The sequence below is a fragment of the Leucopleurus acutus genome, assembly GCF_964270905.1.
Source record: "Leucopleurus acutus genome assembly, chromosome: 9".
Classification (NCBI taxonomy): domain Eukaryota; kingdom Metazoa; phylum Chordata; class Mammalia; order Artiodactyla; family Delphinidae; genus Leucopleurus; species Leucopleurus acutus.
In genome coordinates this window covers 27,422,881-27,442,474 of record NC_139144.1, presented here as the reverse complement: position 1 = coordinate 27,442,474, position 19,594 = coordinate 27,422,881, and the positions used below count along the sequence as shown (strand labels likewise).

At 34.0% G+C, this 19,594-nt stretch overlaps 1 protein-coding gene across 1 annotated transcript in view; it reads left to right on the top strand.

The window, feature by feature from the left end:
• LOC309966250 (cadherin-related family member 3-like) overlaps positions 1–18,112 on the top strand; it is a gene marked incomplete at both ends in the record, with an annotated part of 103,953 nt that extends 85,841 nt beyond the window's left edge. Inside the window, 2 exon segments of the mRNA XM_082846225.1 lie at positions 17,980–17,999; positions 18,001–18,112. Of these exon segments, the coding sequence (XP_082702351.1) occupies positions 17,980–17,999; positions 18,001–18,112 (132 nt within the window).
• Positions 18,113–19,594: the final 1,482 nt, after the last annotated feature.

Here is a 19,594-nt window from a genome sequence, read left to right as displayed (position 1 = left end):
CAGACATGTAACACATTTGAGCACAGGACATATCTTGAATGTGAAGATGAAAAATGTGTATGATTACTGAAGACAGAAGTTATAACATTTTCCAAGCAGGAAAGACAGACTTACAATACCTCATAAACTTTGCTAATATAAAAAGAAAGAGAAAATCAATGATGTGATACAATTGATTTGTATGGACTATGCTGTTTGATTTCAAACAAGTGGAGTTTAAACAGCCAAGTAGGTATTGATATCCACGCCCTCAGTAACATTGTGATGCTTTATAGATAGCTCTTTGTATAACTGAGCTAACACAATGAAAGATATTTGAATTAAAATAGCCATTTGTTAAAAAGTTATAGAAAGTTCCACCCATTGCTTAACTTCACAGCCAAGAAGTTTTACATTACCTATATAAAATCATCATAAGACAATTTGAATATTCTTAATCCAAAAAAAATAACCCAAATTGGATTAAAGTGGTGTAGTACTGGTAATGCTCCCAAGTGCCTAGCAGAAGGAAATTAAAATTCTCTCTCTGGGAAGGTAATAGTATCCTAGACCTCCCATTATTTCTAGCAATTTTTCAATCCAGTAAACACTACGTGATTAAATATAACCAAGCACATGAGAAAATATATCATAACCAAGAAGTAGCAAAACCACAAAAAGCGGAAACAAAAATAAAGTAACTACAGAAATTTTGAATTATAAATTGTAAAATAATTATGCCTATTAAGTTCAAGAGATATAAACCAAGTTTGAAATTTGGTTAGAGTACTGGATACTATAAAACTAACAGAGAATATTTGCAAATATATGAAATATATCTAGAAATTAAAAATACAATAACTGAAACGAAAACTTGACCAGATTGATGTACAAAATATGTAAACACTACACTCAGTGATTAATGAATATAACTTTTTTTCCAGCACACATGAAGATTCATAAAATCTGATCATATATTAGGGGCTATAAAACAAGCCTCAACAGATTTCAGTGGGTTGAAATCATGCTGAGTATTATCTGTGATCTTAAATATCAATAATTATGCTAGAGATCAAAACAATCAGTTATCTGGAGCATTCTCTATATCTTTAGAAGTTAAGGGAATAGAGGATATTTTTGAACAATGAAACTGTGAGATGCAGTTAAAATGAAATTGAAGCCTATATATTCTCCCCTAAGTACTACTTTAACTGCACCTCGCAAAATTTAATATGTAGTATTTTTGTCACCATTCATTTAAAAATATTACCTATTTCCTCAAAACTTCTTTTCCCTGCATGTTATTTAAAACTGCATTTCATCTGAAGACAGAAAACAAACAGCAAAACAAACTCAGAGATTTTTAAAAATGAAATAAGATAAAAACTGAAATTAATGAAATGGAAAGAAAACATATGAAAGTAAGGCCCAAAGTTGGTTATTTGAAAATAATAATAAAACCTATATTACTCTGAGTAAGCTGATAAAGAGTTAAGGCACATTTTACCAATGTCACGAATGAAAAGGGAACATCACTAGGTCCTGCAACCCTTCAAAAATAAAGAATCCTAAGGGAGTATTAGGAACAACCTTGTCAATAGATTTGATGAAGGCAAATCAAGGTGTGAGGACTTGCTTTTCCCCAAATAAAGACTTAATATAAAATACAATAATTAAAACAGTGTAGTATAGGGGCATGAAAGACAAATAGACAAGAGAACAAAATAAAGAGTCAAGTTAATATCCACAAGATATGGATCTATTACTTATGTCAAAGTAGCAATACAGAACATGGTAAAAGGATAATAGTTTCAATAAATTATATAGGGCAACTGGTATGCCAATTAAATGGCAAAATAAATAAACTAACTAAATTTTAGAAAAAAAATATGAGACAATCTTGGGGGTAGGGCAATATTCCTCAAATAAGACAAAAAATAGCCATGAGAAAAAATTTTGGAGAATCAGATACATTAACTTAAGAACTTCATATTATGGGTGAAAGATAGGATATTTGACTATGTGATTTTTGCTTCAGAATAATTTAATGGAGAAGATTAAGTGTAAGTAAGTTGAAACAAAAGTGGGCATTAGTTGATAATTACTGAGATTGTGTTACAGGTATCTGGGGGTTATGGGACTATTATTTTATACATTTGTATATATGTTAGGTATCACAAAAAGTAGTTGTAAAATTTAAAGGGAAGTAATCTGAGAGGCCTATGTTACTTTGTCAAGTGATTAGTATTTAATACTGTAAATTTTTCCACAAATAACCCTCACAAATAAAATATTCTCACTTATATTGGAGCTTCATTAAAACTGTCTGCTTTGGAGCTTTTAATCAAGTATTTTATAGTCAAACCCTATAGTTTATTATTTTAAGCACAAATATGCTCCTGGTCACTCAGTAAATTAGTTCTTAGCCCCTCCCCCCACCCCAGGATATGTGACCATAGAACTATCTTTCACATTCCACAAATATATGTTCAAATAATTTTATAAATCAGAAAAATATTGCATAAGACTAAGCTGTAACATCAGTAATTTTAAGGTGTTATATCAGCATTTTAAACAGTTAAAATGTATTGTTCTTCATTTTTGGCTCAACATGAACCTCACCTACCTATTCTGAGTCAGTCTTCTCTGCTAAATCTTGCACCTTTGAGAGAGATCATTTTAGTTTGTACCATGGTGAAAAAAAAAATCTAACATATTAACACATGGATTTCTGCCATCCAAATTCTTGATTAATAAAGAAAATATACTCATACGAAGAAAATGAAAACACTAATTTGAAAACATATATGCAACCCTATGTTCACTGCAACATTATTTGCAATGGCCAAGATATGAAAGCAACCTAAGTGGCCCATCAACAGATGAATGGATAAAGATGATGTGATATATACATACAATGGAATATTACTCAGCCATAAAAAAGAATGACACCTTACCATTTGCAGCAATATGCATGGGCCTAGAGGGTATTATGCTAAGTGAAATGTCAGAGAAAGACAAATACTGTATGATTTCACTTGCATGTGAAACCTACAAAACAAAACAAATGAACAAACAAAACAGAAACAGAGTTATAGATATGGAGAACAAACAAGTCATAGCTAGAGGGGAGGGAGATAGGGTACGGAAAGAAATATATGAGGTAGACTAAGGGGTACAAACTTCCAGTTGCAAAATAAATTGTCACAGGTATGAAATGTACAGTGTGGGGAATATAGTCAATAATTATATAATATCTTTGTATGGTGACAGATCATAACTAGACTTAACATGGTGATCATTTTGAAATGTATGGAAATATTGAATCATTACATTGTGTACCAGGAACTAAAACAGTGTTATAATAGGTCAATTATACTTTAAAAACAAAGAAACAGAGTCAGAAAAAGATCAGATTTGTGGTTAACAGAGGTGGGGGGAGGGAGGTAGTTGGATGAAGGTAGTCAAAAGGTACAAACTTCCACTTACAAGAAAAATAAGTACTAGGGATGTAATGCACAACACGATAAATACAGTTAATACTGCTGTATGTTATATATGGAAGTTAAGAGGAAATTCTCAGTTCTCGTCACAAGAAAAATATTTTTTCTATTTGTTTAATTTTGTATCTACATGAGATGATAAATATTCACTAAACTTACCATGATAATCACTTCATGATGTATGTAAGTCAAATCATTATGTCGTAAACCTTATACAGTGTTGTATGTCAATCATACCTCGATAAAACTGAGAGAAAAAAATGCAAAATCCAGCAAAGGAGAATGCTTATAATAAAATATAATAGACAGAATAAACACATTCTCCAGCAAGATGTGACTTTTTAGATTTGTAGTTGAGTAGTATTGTAACCTTTATAATTCTCTTGGTAAACTATATTAGGCTTGCTAAAAGAGGCAAACCAATTAATGTTGACTGGAAATAATTACCAGCTTGTGACTTATGAATCTACTCCCAAAGACTGTGGCAAATAGTCTTTGCTATTATCCATAAGCCATATCAGCTTTTATGTTTATATGTGTACTTATATAATACACACATCTTTACAGGGAGATATACGTGCCTCTCTTTGCAAAAAAGTATTTCCAAACCAGAAGTAACCTCAGAAATTCTATAGTTCAATTTATTCATTGTGCAGGAATGATACCTGCACAGGTTATAACGTCCATTTTCTTGAAAGTGAGCAGACACACAAAAACACCTGCATATTTTAAGATAGGTCTTATAATATTCCTAAAAGTTTATTTAATGTATTACTGACTAGCTATTACTTATATCTGAGTGTGTTAAAAAATTACCCAGAAAAGATCACCTATGTCTCCAGATATCTATTTATCAACTTCATGGCCAAGTCTTGTGCTAGTTGTTGGAAAACAAAGTTGAATAAGCCAGAGAAAAACTTTCTAGCTATAAATAATAGAATATCCAACTTGAAATGGCTTAAATAATATAGACTCAGGGTCAGAAAAACAGTGGGCTATTAGGGAAAAAGTATGAAGATCTAAGTGTACCATCCTAAGGAATATGAACTTCATCTTCCAATCAAGGAGGATCTAAAGAGGAATTACAAGAGAAGGGTGATAGGATCCAATATGTCTGATAAGTGTGAGTGATTTTAGAATATGTGTGGAGAAAACACAAAGGTGAGATTGGTGAATGGAGAAAGCAGTGACCATGAAGCCAATTAGGATCCTACTTTCATCCAGATAAGAGAGTTTAGCCCTAAAATAAGGCAGTGGTACTATGTGTGAAGATAAAGTGCTACATCTGAAATATACACAAACAATAGAATTCACCATTACTGTAGTTGAAATTTTTGTGTTACAATATATCATGGGAAATAGAATTTCTCTTAGGATTTAGCCACTATTATTAGATTGTAGTTTTTTTTTAATCATAAGGCAGATCTTTCAATTTAGAATGTTGAATGAGATATGAAAACTTAAAAAACATTTCTAAATAGAATATACTGCCAGAATTTTATCTGCTTCTGAGATAAAAACAACAAAATCTCATTACAAAAATAGAACATTCTTAAAGCCAAACTGCTAACAATGTGTGCCTGAGTTACAACAAAATTAAGGTCTAAAAATAAAAAGCTCAAAGTAATTAAAAATGAATTCAACCATACAATAAATATTGCAGGAAATATCTTCAGCATGAAATTCACTGTAAATGCAGATTATTTTTCAACAACAACAACAATAATAACAACTCTGCGAGGCTGTTGAAAAAAATATAGGGCATCTCACACATTGTAATCTAGTGAAGGCATTCAATAAAGACCTTTGCATCTTTTATGATGCCAAGTATGGTACTTGGTAAGTAAAAGAATCAATGCCACACATTATACAAAAAGTACGTGAAAGTTCTTAATTGGGGGAGAGGTGACTCATGACCTGTTGCAAGTCTGATGAAAGTTATGGTCTCTCTCTCTAGAACAATGTACACATTTATACATACATATACTTTTATATTCAACTTTAGAGGCTTGTAAAACTCATCCATGGAACCCAGTTAAGAAATTCTGACTGAAAACAAGGGCTTATTACTGCTTCTCAATTTGTACAAAAAAAAAAAAAGTTTCATGAGCAAAATATATTTCCATTATTATAAACAAAGAAAACACAAGTCACTAAAATAACTATAGAGAAAATTTTACATAGAGAAAATTTTACATAAGACATTCTTTAAGTATGTTAATACTTGGCATACCCCTTTAGACATTAAAATAAGTAAAATAATATCTTGAAGCTTAGAAGGAAAAATAGGAAGAAACCTTTTTATCTTAAATGTAGAAAGAAGTCAAAGAAGCTAATAATAAATAAAGCTTAACCTTAAACGAAGTAAAATAAACAGAACTGCTATAAAATGTCCCCTGATTAATCTTTGTCTTTGAACCCATACCTGCCTGTTCAGAGGTCCCTCTTAGGGCAGGTAGAGGAGAAGAAAGAAACTAAGTCATGCTTCATGAAATGAATTAAACTTGTCCAATTTAAGTCTAGATTGGCTAAAGAGACAATGATGTAACTGGCTAGACACCATTTCCTGCAAATATAATCCCCAAAGAATTATGAATCAAAATTCCTGAAACTATCTGCATGCAGCAAACTGACTCCATAATAAAAAGCACAGAATTAATATCAATTTTCAAAATACAGAAGATAGTAAAAACCTTAAATCATACTAATTTATAACTATGCTTTTTAACTCTGATTTCAACATAAACAGAACACAGTAAAAGAGTAGAAAGGAGGGAGTCTCGATAAGTAACTATCCAGTCTTTTTAAAAATTTTTTTGTTTTTTATTTTCCAATTCATCCCTGCCACAACCACCCCACACCCGCTGTCCCCCTTTGGTGTCCATACATTTATTCTCTACATCTGGATCTCTATTTCTGCCATGCAAACTGGTTAATCTCTACCGTTTTTCTAGATTCCACATACAGGCATTATTATGTCAGACTCTGTATGACAGGCTCCAGGTCCATCCACATCTATACAAATGACCCAATTTTGTTCCTCTTTATGGCTGAATAATATTCCATTATATATATGTACCACATCCCCCTTATTCATTCATCTGTCAATGGGCATTTAGGTTGCTTCCATGACCTGACTATTGTAAATGGTGCTGCAATGAACATTGGGGTGCATGTGTCCTTTTGCATTATGGTTGTCTCTGGGTATATGCCCAGCAGCAGGATTGCTGGGTCATATGGTAATTCTATCTTTAGTTTTTTAAGAAACCTCCACACTGTTCTCCATAGTGGCTGTACCAATTTACATTCCCACCAACAGTGCAAGAAGGTTCCCTTTTCTGCACACCCTCTCCAGCCTTTGTTGTTTGTAGATTTTCTGATGATCCCCATTCTAACTGGTGTGAGATGATACCTCATTGTAGTTTTGATTTGCATTTCTTCAATAATTAATGATGTTGGGCAGCTTTTCATGTACCTCTTGGCCATCTGTATGTCTTCTTTGAAGAAATGTCTATTTAGGTCTTTTGCCCATTTTTGGATTGGGCTGCTTGTTTTTTTAATATTGAGCTGTATGAGCTGCTTATATATTTTGGAGATTAATCCTTTGTCCATTGATTCGTTTGTGAATATTTTCTCCCATTCTGAGGGTTGTCTTTTGGTCTTGCTTTTAAGTTTCATTAGGTCCCATTTCTTTATTTTTGTTTTTATTTCCATTTCTCTAGGAGGTGGGTCAAAAAGGATCTTGCTGTGATTGATGTCATAGAGTGTTCTGCTGATGTTTTCCTCTAAGAGTTTTATAGTGTCTCGTTTTACATTTAGTTCTCTAATCCATTTTGAGTTTATTTTTGTGTATGTTGTTAAGAAGTGTTCTAATTTCATTCTTTTACATGTAGCTGTCCAGTTTTCCCAGCACCACTTATTGAAGAGGCTGTCTTTTCTCCATTGTATATTCCTGCCTCCTTTATCAAAGATAAGGTGACCATAGCTATGTGGGTTTATCTCTGGGATTTCTATCCTGTTCCATTGATCTGTATTTCTGTTTTTGTGCCAGTACCATATTGTCTTGATTACTGTAGCTTTGTAGTATATTCTGAAGTCCAGGAGTCTGATTCCCCCAGCTCTGTTTTTTTTTCCCCCCCTCAAGATTGCTTTGGTGATTTGGGGTGTTTTGTGTCTCCATACAAATTTTAAGATTTTTTTGTTCTAGTTCTACAAAAAATGTCATTGGTAATTTGATAGGGATTGCATTGAATCTGTAGATTGCTTTGGGTAGTATAGTCATTTTCACAATATTGATTCTTTCCAATCCAAGAACATGGTATATCTCTCCATCTGTTTGTGTCATCTTTGAATTCTTTCATCAGTGTCTTATAGCTTTCTGAGTACAGGTCTTTTACCTCCTTAGGTAGGTTTATTCCTAAGTATTTTATTCTTTTTGTTGCAGTGGTGAATGGGACTGTTTCCTTAATTTCTCTTTCTGATCTTTTGTTGTTAGTGTATAGGAATGCAAGAGATTTCTGTGCATTAATTTTGTATCCTGCTACTTTACCAAATTCATTGATTAGCTCTAGTAGTTTTCTGGTGACATCTTTAGGATTCTCTATGTATAGTATCATGTCATCTGCAAACAGTGACAGTTTTACTTCTTCTTTTCCAATTTGTATTCCTTTTATTTCTTTTTCCTCTCTGCTTGCCATGGCTAGGACTTCCAAAATTATGTTGAATAATAGTGGCAAGTCTGGACATCCTTGTCTTTTTCCTGATCTTAGGGGAAATGCTTTCAGTTTTTCACCATTGAGAATGATGTTTGCTGTGAGTTTGCCATATATGGTCTTTATTATGTTTAGGCAGGTTCCCTCTGTATCCACTTTTTGGAGAGTTTTTATCAAAAATAGGTGTTGAATTTTGTCAAAAGCTTTGTCTGCATCTACTGAGATGATCATATGGTTTTTATTTTTCAATTTGTAAATATGGTGTATCATATTGATTGATTTGCATATATTGAAGAATCCTTGCATCCCTGGGATAAATCCCACTTGATCATGGTGTATGATCCTTTTAATGTGCTGTTGATTCTGTTTGCTAGTATTTTTTTGACGACTTGTGCATTTATATTCATCAGTATATTCATCAATATTCATTCATATTGGTCTGTAATTTTCTTTTTTTGTAGTATCTTTGTCTGGTTTTTGTATCCGGGTAATGGTGGCCTCATAGAACGAGTTTGGGAGTTTTCCTTCCTGTGCAATTTTTTGGAAGAGTCTGAGAAGGATGGGTGTTAGCTCTCCTCTAAATGTTTGATAGAATTCACCTGTCAAGCCATCTGGTCCTGGGCTTTTGTTTGTTGGAAGTTTTTTTTTTTTTTTTTTTTTTGCGGTATGCGGGCCTCTCACTGTTGTGGCCTCTCCTGTTGCAGAGCACAGGCTCTGGACGTGCACGCTCAGTGGCCATGGCTCACGGGCCCAGCCGCTCCACGGCATGTGGGATCTTCCTGGACTGGGGCACAAACCCGTGTCCCCTGTGTTGGCAGGCGGACTCTCAACCACTGTGCCACCAGGGAAGCGTTTGTTTGTTGGAAGATTTTTAAGCACAGTTTCAATTTCATTCCTTGTGATTGGTCTGTTCATATTTTCTATTTCTTCCTGGTTCAGTCTTGGAAGGTTATACCTTTCTAAGAATTTGTCCATTTCTTCCAGGTTGTCCATTTTATTGGCATAGAGTTGCTTGTAGTAGTCTCTTAGGATGCTTTGTATTTCTGCAGTGTCTGTTGTAACTTCTGCTTTTTCATTTCTAATTTTATTGATTTGAGTCCTCTCCCTCTTTTTCTTGATGAGTCTGGCTAATGGTTTATCAATTTTGTTTATCTTCTCAAAGAATCAGCTTTTAGTTTTATTGATCTTTGCTATTGTTTTCTTTGTTTCTATTTCATTTATTTCTGCTCTGATCTTTATGATTTCTTTCCTTCTGCTAACTTTGGGTTTTGCTTGTTCTTCTTTCTCTAGTTCCTTTAGGTGTAACGTTAAATTGTTTATTTGAGATTTTTCTTGTTTTTTGAGTTAGGCTTGTATAGCTATAAACTTCCCTCTTACAACTGCTTTTGCTGCATCCCATAGGTTTTGGATTGTCATGTTTTCATTGTTATTTATCTCTAGGTATTTTTTGACTTCCTCTTTGATTTCTTCAGTGATTTCTTGGTTATTTAGTAACATATTGTTTAGCCTCCATGTGTTTGTGTTTTTTAAGGTTTTTTCCATGTAATTGATTTCTAATCCCATAGCGTTGTGGTCGGAAGAGATGCTTGATATGATTTCAATTTTCTTAAATTTACCGAGGCTTTTTTGTGACCCAAGATGTGATCTATCCTGGAGAATGTTCCGAATGCATGTGAGAAGAAAGTGTAATCTGCTGTTTTCGGATGGAATGTCCTATAAATATCAATTAAATCTATCAGGTCTATTGTGTCATTTAAAGCTGTGTTTCCTTATTAATTTTCTCTCTGGTTTATCTGTCCATTCGTGTAAGTGAGGGGTTAAAGTCCCCCACTATTATTGTTTTACTGTCATTTTCCTCTTTATAGCTGTTAGCATGTTCCTTATGTATTGAGGTTCTCCTATATTGGGTCCATATACATTTATAATTGTTATATTTTCTTCTTGGATTGATTCCTTGATCATTATGTAGTGTCGTTCCTTGTCTGTTGTAACATTCTTTAAAGTCTATTTTGTCTGATATGAATATTGCTACTCCAGCTTTCTTTTGATTTCCATTTGCATGGAATATCTTTTTCACTTGCATCTGTGTGTGTCCTTAGGTCGAAGTGGGTCTCTTGTAGACAGCATATATATGGGTCTTGATTTTGTATCCATTCAGCGAGCCTGTGTCCTTTGGTTGGTGCATTTAATCCATTCACATTTAAGGTAATTATCGATATGTATGTCCCTATTACCATTTTCTTAATTGTTTTGGGTTTGTTTTTGTAGGTCTTTTTCTTCTCTTGTGTTTCCCACTTACAGAAGTTTCTTTAGCATTTGTTGTAGAGCTGGTTTGGTGGTGCTGAATTCTCTTAGCTTTTGCTTGCCTGTAAAGCTTTTGATTTCTCTGTCGAATCTTAATGAGATCCTTGCCAGGTAGACTAATCTTGGTTGTAGGTTCTTCCCTTTCATCACTTTAAATATATCATGCCACTCCCTTCTGGCTTGTAGAGTTTCTGCTCAGAAATAAGCTGTTAATCTCATGGGAGTTCCCTTGTATGTTATGTGTTATTTTTCCCTTGTTGGTTTTAATAATTTTTCTTTGTCTTTAATTTTTGTCAGTTTGATTACTATGTGTCTCGGTGTGTTTCTCTTTGGGTTTATCCTGCTTAGGACTCTCTGTTCTTCCTGGACTTAAGCAGCTATTTCGTTTCTCATGTTAGGGAAGTTTTCAACTATAATCTTTTCAAATATTTTCTTGGGTCCTTTCTGTCTCTCTTCTCCTTCTGGGACCCCTATAATTTGAATGTTGGTGCATTTAATGTTGTCTCACAGGTCTCTTAGGCTGTCTTCATTTCTTTTCATTCTTTTTACTTTATTCTGTTCCAAAGCAGTGAATTCCAACATTCTGTCTTCCAGGTCACTTATCTTTTCTTCTGCCTTAGTTATTCTGCTACTGGTTCCTTCTAGAGTAGTTTTCGTTTCAGTTATTGTATTATTCATCTTTGTTTGTTTGTTCTTTAATTCTTCTAGGTGTTTGTTCTTTAATTCTTCTAGGTCTTTGTTAAGCATTTCTTGCATCTTCTCGATCTTTGCCTCCATTCTTTTTCTGAGGTCCTGGATCATCTTCACTATCATTCTGAATTCTTTTTCTGGAGGATTGCCTATCTCCACTTCTTTTCATTGTTTTTCTGGGGTTTTATCTTGTTCCTTTATCTGGTACATAGTCCTCTGCCTTTTCATTTTGTCTGTCTTTCTGAGAATCTGGTTTTCGTTCCACAGGCTGCAGGATTGTAGTTCTTCTTGCTTCTCCAGTCTTTCCATCAATCAATTCATCCTGGTAACCCATCCATGTTTCATGATGTGTATCAGTATAATTAAAAGATTTTTAACCCACCAAAGAAGAATTGAAAAAAGGCATTAGATACATGGAGTGAGAAAGTTAGAATTATTCCGTTTCTTTCACTTAATCTGAATTTTAAACATTAAACCTAAGGATATTATGGCTGCTTAGAGACATATGCTTAGAGATGAGGTTACATCTTTATAACCTTACATGTTTCTACATGGTTGTGCTCACTGCAAAGGCATATTACTTTCCCAAGGCTGATTTTGACTCATCAAAGACCAATCCTTTACTAGCATATACCTCATAAGATAATTGACTAGCAAATATGTCTGAAACTTTGTTTTCAGAGATAATTTGAAACAGTGATGTGCTGGAGCTGGCTCATTTAAGCTAATGACAGCCTACTGTTAAATATTTAGAAATTCTGTATTCTGGTTTTAAGCCAGCTTGAAATCAGTCAGAGTGGGAATATTAACATTGAAAAAGTGGTAAATGTTATATTCCAGGATCTATCTTTTCTTCCTTTCTCTCTTTCTGTTTCTCTCTTCCTGTCTTTTTTTCTCTCTTTCTTTCCCTCCTTCTTTCATCCCCTCCTTCTTTCTTTCCCTCTTTCTTTCTTTCTTTCTACCTTCCTTCCTTCCTTCCTCTCTTTCTTTCTCTCTCTCTCCCTCCCTCCCTTCCTTCCTTTCCTTCCTCCCCTTCCTTCCTTCCTATTTTCTTTATAAGAGTTAGTTTACCAGTATAATACTGGATCTGTTCATCTTATTCCTTAGCGATTTAGGAAGGTAGAAGAAATATAAAGTGGGTAGGAAAAGATTTTAGAAGGATTAGGAAATACATATGTATCATAAGCAAAAATTTAGCCACCAAAAAATGAAAAAGCACTTATTTTCTCACCTCTCATTTTAAAGAATAATATAGCATTATAGCTATATATTTTAATAGGTCAGAGTATCCATGGAAGCCACTGGTACTTTCTGCTGACCTTAGTCTAGTCTTTACCTTTCATATATATCAAAATTACAGCAGAAATTAGGGAAATATGGTACTTGCTGTGAGCTGTGTTTTAACAGCCACTCTGCCTTATATGTCTAGGAAGTGGAGCTCATTGTGGTATTTTTATAATCACCCAATGTCTCCCATCCCTGAACTAAATTTCTCTTGTTCTTTGTCTTTTTCTAATATGAAGGAATAATGACACAGTAGTAGTGGTTGATAATTGTCACTGATTGATTAATAAGTAGTAGCATTGTATTACTTATTTTATAAATATTTATTAATTGGCTGAAAACACACTAAAAGATATTTGAAAACATTAGTCCTAAGTGATGGGAGATATGGCTATCAAATCTCTTGAAGGGGATTAGAATATGCCACCCCAAAATAAGCCTCTTTAGCATAAGAATTATTTTAGCCTGATTATTTTTAAGAAATAGCAGACACAGGGAAAGCTCTGAAAACAGAACAGAATACTTTTGTAAGAGACTTTCACATCTATGAGAGAAATCTCCATTTGTCTCCCTCTCTGTACCGAGAAGAGGAGGATGACCATATATCTAGAAACTTGTCAATGGAGAAGGCAAGGACCTAACTGCATAACAACCTTACCCTTGTTTACTGTGCCTTTCTGGAGAGCTTCCCATAACTGGCTTTCCCACCCCCAACATCTTCTTTTGTCTTTAGCTGAAGATAATATTTAAGGTGGTGGCTTGGGCCATTTCAGAGTGTTACTCAGTCTTCCTGGGGATCTCCCATGTATACAGGAGGTATACATGTTATTAAACTTCTGTTTGTTTTTCTGTTAACCTATCTTTCATTACAGGGGTGTCTCAGCTAAGAACCTAGAAGGGTAGAGGGAAAATCAGTTTTCCTCCTCTGTACTTCTCATTTGCAGTTCCCACTAAGGAAAAAGAAAAATTTTCATGTTTTTCTTTATAATACTAATATTTCAAAAAAAATATTTGATAGTAGTTATTAATTTTTATTGTAATTTTTTGGTAAATGGGAAAAAACAGCATTTCTCCTTAAATTATCAGTGTTTTACCACTAAAAATTACTTACTTTCTTTTGAATTCTGGTCTATATTTGACTTGAAGTATTGAGGCACAGCATGAGAAGCGACTATTGTATAAACTTGAATCAGAATTTCTTAATGGCAAAATTTTAAAAACTCTTCTTCCATGAGAGTTAAGTGAAATAATTTTAAAGTCAGCAGAAATATATAAATTGTACTTTACTAGGTTACAGCCTTGCACATCTGCTGTGACTCTAATACCCACTGATGAAAGACTTCATGACAGGGAAGAATATTTTTATTGTCTTTTCTGTAATATATAACAAGTTAAGTTATTAAGGTTATGAATCAAACCAAATTAACTGCACACAGCTGTAAGAAGCTTAGTATATGACCAAATAACAGATGGGGAATTCTTTTGTTTTCACTGGTGATATACCTAATGGTGAGATAAATGTCTGATGACATACATAGTCCAGTGTCCTGTCAATCCTTAATTATGTTTTTCTTCACTCCTCATGTTTGTGACAGAGAGGAGTAACTGTTCAACTATAAGACTATCTTCATAGTTTCTGCTTAAGGAAGCCCATATGCAATAAAAAAAAGTTTCAACCTATATTTAAAATGTAAATATAAAAAGAGAATACTTTGTACAATACTCTATACATGATCTAAAATGATTTCCAGAAATTTTAGGATACCCCAATTAAATCAAATTTTAATAATTTTGCTTATGAGAAAATAGTACCATTAATATATTAAGAAAACTTCCTACCTAGTCATTAAATTTATTTTTATAAATTTATAGAAATGTATGTCTATCTACATGTAATATTTTCACATGGTTAAATAAAAAACGTTATATGATTTAATCAAATTTAAAGTTTCAGCTACTTCTGTCCATATTACAAAGGAGAAAACTGAGATTTCTGGAGTTTAAATAACTTTCCCCCAAATCCAAGACCTAGTAAGTGGAAGACTGGCAGAAAAATAGAGAAATGGTTGAGATTTGAGCAATCTTCTGACCAGTGTGATGAGTTAGAGAAAAGCATGAAATGCAGTGAAGAGACTGGCAGAGGTCATATCATGGAAAGACTTATAAGTCACAGTAAGCATTTAGATTTATTTCCAGTTAATCAAATAACAAGTCATTATGACAAGTGCTTAAAAGGAACAGTAAACAAATGTATGGTAGTACACACAATGCCACAAATTCTGGCTTGGAAAATATGCAGAGTTCCAAGGAGAAATATCTGAAATTTATATAGGCCTTTATGGGCAGAACGAAAAGCAAGATATTTAGAATTGGTAGAAATTGAGGAATACAGGTTGTGAGAGTATAGAGCCTGCTCCTGAAAGGAGAAGTACCAAGTATGGCTAGAATATGTGAGGAGGGTTGGCCAGAAGTAAGCTCAGAAAGGTAGATGTTAAGTAGATTGATATAGGTCTAGAGACAATGCTATGGATTTTGGACTTTGTTTTATAGACAACACAAAGCCAATTTAGATTTCTAAGAAGTGCAAATGAATAGTTTCAGGTTTAAAACTATACCAGTAGAGTAAAGGACAGAATGGGAAAGAGGAGAAGATAGGGACAGCAAGACCAGTTAAGTTGCTATCGCAAAAGTAAAGCTGGGGCTTCCCCGGTGGCGCAGTGGTTGAGAGTCCGCCTGCCGATGCAGGGGACACGGGTTCGTGCCCCAGTTAGGGAAGACCCCACGTGTCGCGGAGCGGCTGGGCCTGTGAGCCATGGCCACTGAGTCTGTGCGTCCGGAGCCTGTGCTCCGCAATGGGAGAAGCCACAGCAGTGCGAGGTCCACGTACCGCAAAAAAAAACAAAAAACAAAAAAAGTAAAGCAGGAGTGAATGTCCTTGTTCTCATGATTATTAGTGCTGGAGACTCCAAAAAGTTAAAAAAAAATTAAAACAGAACGTGATAATGTAGTAAGCTATGGAAGCCTAGCTAAGTCCCAAACTCCTTTTTTTTTGTTTGTTTGTTTTGAATCACCAATAACAGAATATATATAACATAATCACCAATTAACAGAATATATAATTGAGAGAGCCAAGTCTTCACATAATACATATTTAAATATTTACTGTGTGTAAAAGGATTACTAAAGGGATTAGAATAGCTATATGTATTGTATAAAGGATGTGGCAAGGATCAAGAAACAAGAGACATGAAAGATCTCATAGTAAACATGTTATATAAATACAATCAATTAATATTATATTTAATCCCTATAAAAAGATTTTGTCACTTTTACATAATCCCTGAAAAGGAGTAATAACCCAGCTTATCTTATACTTTAAATTTTTTTAAATGCCACTTTATTTTTTTATAAAAGCTTCATCTTTGATGTGTATGCATGAGAGAGGGAGGGGAAAAAAAAACAGAATAAAGAAATTGGGAAATCCACCCTTGTTAGTCACGCAAACTAAGTACAAGAAGTAAAGATGATTCTTCCATCTAACCTCTAAGAATTTTCAAATATCTTTAATTGGATCTATCCTGCTGAATTTTCCTGGGGGAGAAAAAACCTGTAATTACTTTTATATGATACAGGAATCAAATTTTTTCTCAAAACTCTCACAATGTTCTCATTTTCTTGGGAGGTAGCACTGTCTACTAGAAAGAACATGGTCTTTAGAGACATGCAAATCTAGACAAGAACACCAGTTCTGCCACTTAGTTACTGTGGAACTTTAGGTACCATACAAAACCTTCAAGGGCCTCAATTTTCGTTTGTAAATTGGAAACTGCAAACACCTTTCCTTCAGGATTGGCATTAGGGGAAACTGAAATAATATAGCTAAAAGGCCATCAATCACGGCATAGAGTGGCTATTAAATAAATGCTAGTCCTACCCTTTTCAGGTTTAAGGTTTTCTATTTCCTTTGTATGGCAATTCTGATGCACACTAATTGGGCTATAGTAAGTGCTCAATAAATATTTTTGAGCGAGAGAGAGAAAGAAAGAAAGGAAGGAAGGAAGGAAAGAAGGAAGGATGGAAGGAAGGAAGGAGGGAGGGGAGGAAGGAAGGAAGGGAGAAAGGGAGAAAGGGAGAAAGAGAGAAAGAGAAAGAAAGTAAGCAAGCAAGCAAGAAAGAAAGAAAGGGAAAGAGAGAGAGAGGGAGGGTGGGAAGGATGGAGAAAGAAAGAATAAGAAAGCAAACTAGCTAACTTAATAGGTTTACGCTTTGGATCTCTTTTTTATATTAGTGGTATTCTTCCCAAATGTGTTTGGTAGGAATATATTATCTTAATGAGCTGAAAATAGAGGTAGGTAATTAAGACATAGCCAACTTATCTTTTTGGTCTGTTTATCACTTGGAAATACAGTATATTATTTATTGGGAAAACTGGCCACAGTATTTCAACTGACACTACTAAAACCAAGTAGTTTCTTGATACTTCTTTGTCCAGACATGCCCAGATTGTTGTAGTATAAAATAGAATGTTTAGTCATATAATACCTAATCTCAACAACTACCAACATTCAACAAAGTAAACAGGATTCCTCTCCCTGACATGTATAAGTAGTGCTATCTCTGTTACCATATCTGTTGATGGATCCTTGTTTTCTCCCTTTTTCATTTCTGTGAAATCAGCCCCCTGACTTGTGTTGCCTTACAAAATGGCACGCCTAATGCCTATGTTCATAAAATTTATCCTATCCTATGCTGCCACCTGCTGGGAATATCATGAGCTTAGTCAGGGAAATTAAATTTAAATTGATATCAAACTTTATATTACTAACTTGTTAAATGGAAACATTTCATGGGAATTTATCTGACAAAAAATATATTTTGTGCTTTTATGATAGGGAACAAGAAAAGGCAACAACCTACTTTTTAAGTTTGTTAGGTACATAATACTTTACCCTGTAAATAACTTGCTGATTCACTCAATCTGTCATTTAGCCAAAATTCATTAATATCTTCTCTGTGCCAGGAATTCTGTAGAATCCATATCGATATAGATATAGCAAGTAATGGTCCTCGTGTAACAGGAATTTATTTCCCAGTAGAAGAGTCATGATTAAAGGAAATAAATGTAGTAAATTATTCTAGATATTACAGTAGATGAATGAACAAGGCGGAGTAATTACTACCCAGAAGTCAGCCTTGTAAAAGCAATGATGGAGGATTCACCAGGAGTTCTCCAGGACAGGAAAGAGGATTCTAGCCAGTGGCAATATTATGAACAAAGACATGTGTTTTAAAGAAAGACATTTGGTTTTTTGGTGGTAGGAATAGATGTTAGTTTATTACGCCTTGCAATTTGCTGTGTTTGTGTTTTTCATTTTTCAAGTAAGTATCAGCATATTTTAATAATACAAAAACAGTAAAATGTGCAAAATGCTCTATTCAGTGTATATTGTTCTTCATTCTTGTGTACTACACTGCTAGTAATACTTAATATTTATTATATTTCTCAGATTACTACTTCTGTCAATAAATATTTCATATTACTGGAGCCCTGATAACTGGATACCTGCAGTGTCAACTCTAATGGTAGTTCTCTTTGTGACGTGTCTCTATGCTATTGCATGGTGCCTCTTCAAAGAGTAAGATTTGGATCACTGCTTCTATTTGAATCTGTTCATTGCTCATAAAGTCTATCAAGAATGCCTTAAAGAGGTCATGGTGAAAGTCATGGAGGGAAGAGATTGGGAAAAATATATTGAGCACCTATTACTTTTATGCATTACATGTTATCCTTGCTGATAATCACAACAAAGCTGAGAGATATATAATAGCATCACTGTTTTAGATTTGGATACAACATATTAACCAAGATCTTCTGGTTCCAAAAATAATGCTCTTTTCCTTAAGCCATCAATCAAATGATTCAAGCTAAAAACCGTAACTAAGAAAGGTAATAAGTGGGCTTAAAAGTGTTCTGCTTCCATTTTCCTCTATATAACAGATTTCTGATCTGAATTCCTGTATCATATAAAGGGACGTGTAGATGTGCTACCACCAAGAGGAGCATGACCAAATTATATTGCTACAACATAGCATCTTTTTAAAATAGAAACATCTTCCCAAGTATTCCAATGCCATCTACTATATTCATAGTTTTTTTTTCCTCACTGCAGAAATGGCAGAGCAATCTGAAATATCTTTAGCATCTAAGGAGCTTATATTTTCTTATGGAAAGTTTATTAAAATGGTTTAAGGACATCATTTTCACTTTCATATACAAGAGAAATACTGTAATTTTGTTTAGATTACATTGTGTGTGTGTGCATGCATGCAGTGTTAACTGAGACGCTCAATGCTGTTTGATTAATATCAAAGCAGATAATTGATTTTGGTAACCTGATAATTTTGATTAAAAAGTAGGCACTCAGTTTCTTTTCAAAATTTCGCTCTTTGTTTTTTGTTCCTTTATCTATAGTACTTCTGCCTGCTCAAGATTCTTTCCTCACTGTCACAAACATCAGCAGATCCAACCAAGGCTCACTACCAACGAGCCCAGGCAGGTACCAAGGTAAAAGCCAATTTGATGCTTTAAAGAAAGAAATTTTAGGCTTTAAGATTTGTGTCCTTTATGCTCCATTAAATTTCAAGTTTAGGCCATAAATTGTTGACTGGCATTTAAAAAGGTTTAATTTCACCTATACATTCTTTATCAAGTATTTTTTAAAGTAGCTGTATATTCATTCAATGGTATTTGTTGACTACCTAATACTATTGCAGGCATGAGGACACAGCAGAAAGGAAAATCAGATTTACAGATGAACGCTAAGATCTACTACCGGTATTCTATTGCCAATTGTATAACATTATAACAATTTTCAAGTGAACTTGTTTATTTAATGATGGGGAGGCATAAATGCCACAGGAATAAGAACAAATACACCTTTTTCAAGAATGTAAGATGAAATATATAAATTTTTGTCCTAGAACAGCATCAAGATCCATTATCTCTCTCTAGAATAAGAGATGCTATCTGAAACTATTATTAAAAATAAAACTTTTATTAATCTGCACTTAAGAACATAAACGATTATGATTTATTACACATGGGAGGCTATGAAGGGCCAA